Source organism: Lepeophtheirus salmonis, chromosome 9 (genome assembly GCF_016086655.4).
Source record: "Lepeophtheirus salmonis chromosome 9, UVic_Lsal_1.4, whole genome shotgun sequence".
NCBI classification, from domain to species: Eukaryota; Metazoa; Arthropoda; class Copepoda; order Siphonostomatoida; family Caligidae; genus Lepeophtheirus; species Lepeophtheirus salmonis.
In genome coordinates this window covers 30561586-30565260 of record NC_052139.2, presented here as the reverse complement: position 1 = coordinate 30565260, position 3675 = coordinate 30561586, and the positions used below count along the sequence as shown (strand labels likewise).

General features: G+C 29.4%; 1 protein-coding gene across 1 annotated transcript; it reads right to left on the bottom strand.

Moving 5' to 3' along the window:
* Positions 1–231: 231 nt before the first annotated feature.
* LOC121124900 (KICSTOR subunit 2) lies at positions 232–2322 on the bottom strand. The gene is made up of 5 exons (XM_040720101.2): positions 2041–2322; positions 1788–1934; positions 1077–1721; positions 747–1005; positions 232–692 (listed from the first exon to the last, which is right to left on the bottom strand). The coding sequence occupies exons 3-5, from the start codon at positions 1505–1507 to the stop codon at positions 522–524; spliced, it is 861 nt and encodes a 286-aa protein (XP_040576035.1). The 5' UTR covers positions 1508–1721; positions 1788–1934; positions 2041–2322; the 3' UTR covers positions 232–521.
* Positions 2323–3675: the final 1353 nt, after the last annotated feature.

Sequence of the window (3675 nt, the reverse complement as noted above, 5' to 3'; positions counted from 1 at the left end):
GTCGACCTCATCCAACCAGAACTTATCCGACACTTTTAGTGACTCCAGATGGATCAACCTACAATATTAAATACTCAGTACCGAGGCAAATAATTAAACTTCCCATTGACATGGAAAAGTGTTCAGAGGAGGATAGACTTAGGGTTCAAAGACTTCGTCTCAAAAGGGAGAAAGTTCAACTTACTGAAGACTTTCAGACCTCTTTCGATCCTACTCAGTATCTTTGATTAGTTAATTGTTTGTAGTTTTTATTTAATATTTATTTTGAAGTATGTATTTACGTATCAATAACCATTTTAAATTTTCAAGTATATAATATATCCATTGAATTGATTAAAGGGGTAATATAAGTCTTTAGTATCTAATTAAATTATTTGGAGTAAAATCATTTACAAAAATGATAAAATCAAGTCATTATCTGGCTCATGAGCCTTGGATACTTATGGAAATAGACGAACAATATGTGACACAAATGATGGATACATTTTTTTTCTTTATTTCGTCCTACAAATTAGTCATCCTTATTTGTATCCCGGTTTTAAGGATGTGAATATTTTCTTACACTTGAGCTGAGCACTCAACTCTGTGAAAAAATTAGAAACAATGATATTTTTATCGTTCTTTTTAACACCATAAATTGCGACCAAAATCATGCGCTCCTCAATTCTTGAAATGAAGTATGTGTACTGGACCTAAGAAAAAATAAATATTCAGTAGATGTAACGGGCTCAATGTATGGATCATACATCATGAAAATGAACAATTTCTTCGAAATTAGCAAGATTATCAGAGAAATCTTCCAATATCATGATTATATTAGGCCAATGATTAAGCGGAGGAGAACCCGGAGTAGAGAAGGCAGAAGGATATAGCTCTAATCCAGTTAAAACTCTAGAGTTTTTGATTGACAAATGATAGCCTGGGCCTTTATAAGAATCTAGTCCTGTTGCTTCAAAGATCAAATTAACTGAAATTGCATCTGTTTTCTTTTGAAAATTTGAAATCCTAGGTAGAGGAGAAAATATTACAGAGTGATTACTGAAGAAAGAAAAAAAAGTGAGTATGTTTTCTAATACCTCGAAGTATAGTCGATTGTTAATTTGGAACATTGATTTTTTAATTCAACAGGAGAGGTTTGTTTAATAAGAATGTCATGAAAATATAAGGAAAATTTAGAGAGAACAGCCCCTTTTAATTTCCAAAACCATTGGTATAAAAGAGGATCCTGTTGGGGTCGTAAAAGAAATGCACTTGTAAAAGAAATTTTTCTCTCTTCCTTATTAGTTTTATAAGCTTCACTCCATATTCTCAGTTTATCATCTGCTACATCAATTTTCATGAGACTATTGAATAAATCCCATTTAGATGAATAGACCAATGCTTCTAAGAGATTTAAAAGAGCACCTAATTCGCATTCTAAGCCAGTCTCAAGAGTAACAAACGAGGCTTTTTTTTCTATTATTATTACCATCATTTTTTTCAAGTATAGAACGTAATTCCAAGACATAGGATTCAAAAGGCATTAGAGGTTCTTCCTCATTTGAATGAATAACTAATTTCCCATAGAGCTCAACTAAAGAAGATCTAGCTGATACAAATTTGACTGTGCGCATAACTATTGGGTTTAACCATTCTTCAAGTGAGCTCTTTGGGGGTGAGAGAGACTCAAGACACTTGGAAACATCAATAAATAGAACCTCATAAATCACTTTCAAAGAATTCTAAGAAAATAATAATAATTTATAAATACATATTATATTAATGATTTGTATGTATATTAATTACACCTCCTTTCGAAGAAATCCTTTAGTAGGCAAAAGGAAGCTCAGAGAACTGTATTGCTTTTCTGCAATGTTTAATTGTAGCAATAAATTAATGTATGTATTCCAAGATGGATGACATTGATTTGTTTTACTCCGATCTTTTTCTGAATCCTAATTCAACAATTAAATTTAGAATTGAAATATAAAAAGAAATATGCATTAATTAGACATGATAAAAACATTAATTGATATATATATATTTATTTTGAGTTCTTACACACAATTCCTTAACTTTATCATAGTTAAAGCTGGATAAGTTATGAAATATAGTTTGAATGCGTTCATCCAATTCGGTGATATCCATCCTAAAATTGAACTTCTACTTTTACCAGCTCCATAAAATTATTAAATGATCGATATATATGAGGTGTATTATTAATAAATGGATTGATTAACTCATAAATAGTAATTAATGTCTAAATAAATTAGTAATAATAATTAATAACTGACACTTTTAGCTTTGGTTGTGTTTACAATTTATCTATTAATATCAGCTGTCAAAGTTATTTTCATGACGTCACGTTGGAAGATATTTAGCATTTATATATGTACCGTTTTGATGTGATGTCACAATTTTGATGTGCCCATTTTGTGGCCTAAATAAACAATTTTATATAATTATGAAACCCTTTTTTAATTTAATATTAAGAAAATACTCAACCATTGGAGGTAAAAATGGGACCAATAAATAGAAGGACATAAACATGACTCCCGATAAAAAATTTTATCGCTCAATTACCTTATTTTATTAACAAAATAAACCCTAAAATGTATTCAAAATATGTTATTACATCGATATATAATCTAATTTCCGTGTCAGAGATACAAATTAACTATTATAGTGAAAAGAATAAGATATTTGTCTTTAATAATCCTACTATTCCCGTTCTTCATCCATATTTTTTTCCCATACCAATCTATCAATTTTTAGTACATATTACTTTGATTATATTCAAATATCAGTCCTTATCATTGGTGTCAAATAGTATTCAATGCAGGTGTTAAACCATTTTTTATTCATAAAACCATTTTGATGAAGTTTTATGAAGGTTCATATTGTTTTTTATCAAACAAAAGTTGGAATATGTATTTAATAGTTTTGATTTTCTCAGTAAAATAAGTGCATGCAAAATTAAATAAAAGAAGTATGATGTTTGTCTTTTTATGAAAATGTGTAAGTTCAGGGATTAGATTTACCAATTTGATTGAATTCTCATTCGTATTATCTTAATCTAAAAACATATCATAATTTGAATTCACCAACTGTAATAAATATATCCATCAATGCTATTAATAGTTACCTTTAGATTCATTTTTTTAAATACTCCAAGAGCAAAATGAAGTTTTCCAGGGGTTTTGTCATAAATACAATGCTTTTGCCCGTCGCCAACTGAAATATCAAATGTTGGGCTTTCAAGAATTAACAAATAAAAATGTCAATCCACTCGCAATGAAAAATCGTAGTCATGGGCCTGGCTTGCCCTAAAATTGAAATACCTCTCCTTGATTATAATAGGTCTGGTTACGGGAATGTGTAGACGTGATAAAAATTAAGAGACTAAGTTAGTCTACATCCGCCCAACAACTTTATTAGGAAGGATAAAAATGCAGACAAATTGGATATTTTATAAAATATCATACAAGTGAGAATTCAAGTCATTTGGTTTTAGAATGAAGATAATTTAAAATGAATGTTGGTGCTTATTAGATTATAATACCTAGGATTACGAGAAAAATTCATGGGATGATAGTGTTTTTATACAAAAACTAAATGAGATAACTTTTATGAATATACATGACTATCAGCAAGTATCAACGTGTCCAACACCCCAATATGAATTAATCCTGTATA

Bases quoted from the DNA above. Each gene is read 5' to 3' on its own strand.
- LOC121124900 (XM_040720101.2), bottom strand. From the start codon at position 1,507: ATGTCTTGGAATTACGTTCTATACTTGAAAAAAATGATGGTAATAATA. The intron at 1,006-1,076 runs GTATTAGAAAAC...TCCTCTACCTAG, and splicing joins ACAATCGACTATACTTCGAG to GATTTCAAATTTTCAAAAGA. The intron at 693-746 runs GTATGATCCATA...ATTTTTTCTTAG, and splicing joins AAATTGTTCATTTTCATGAT to GTCCAGTACACATACTTCAT.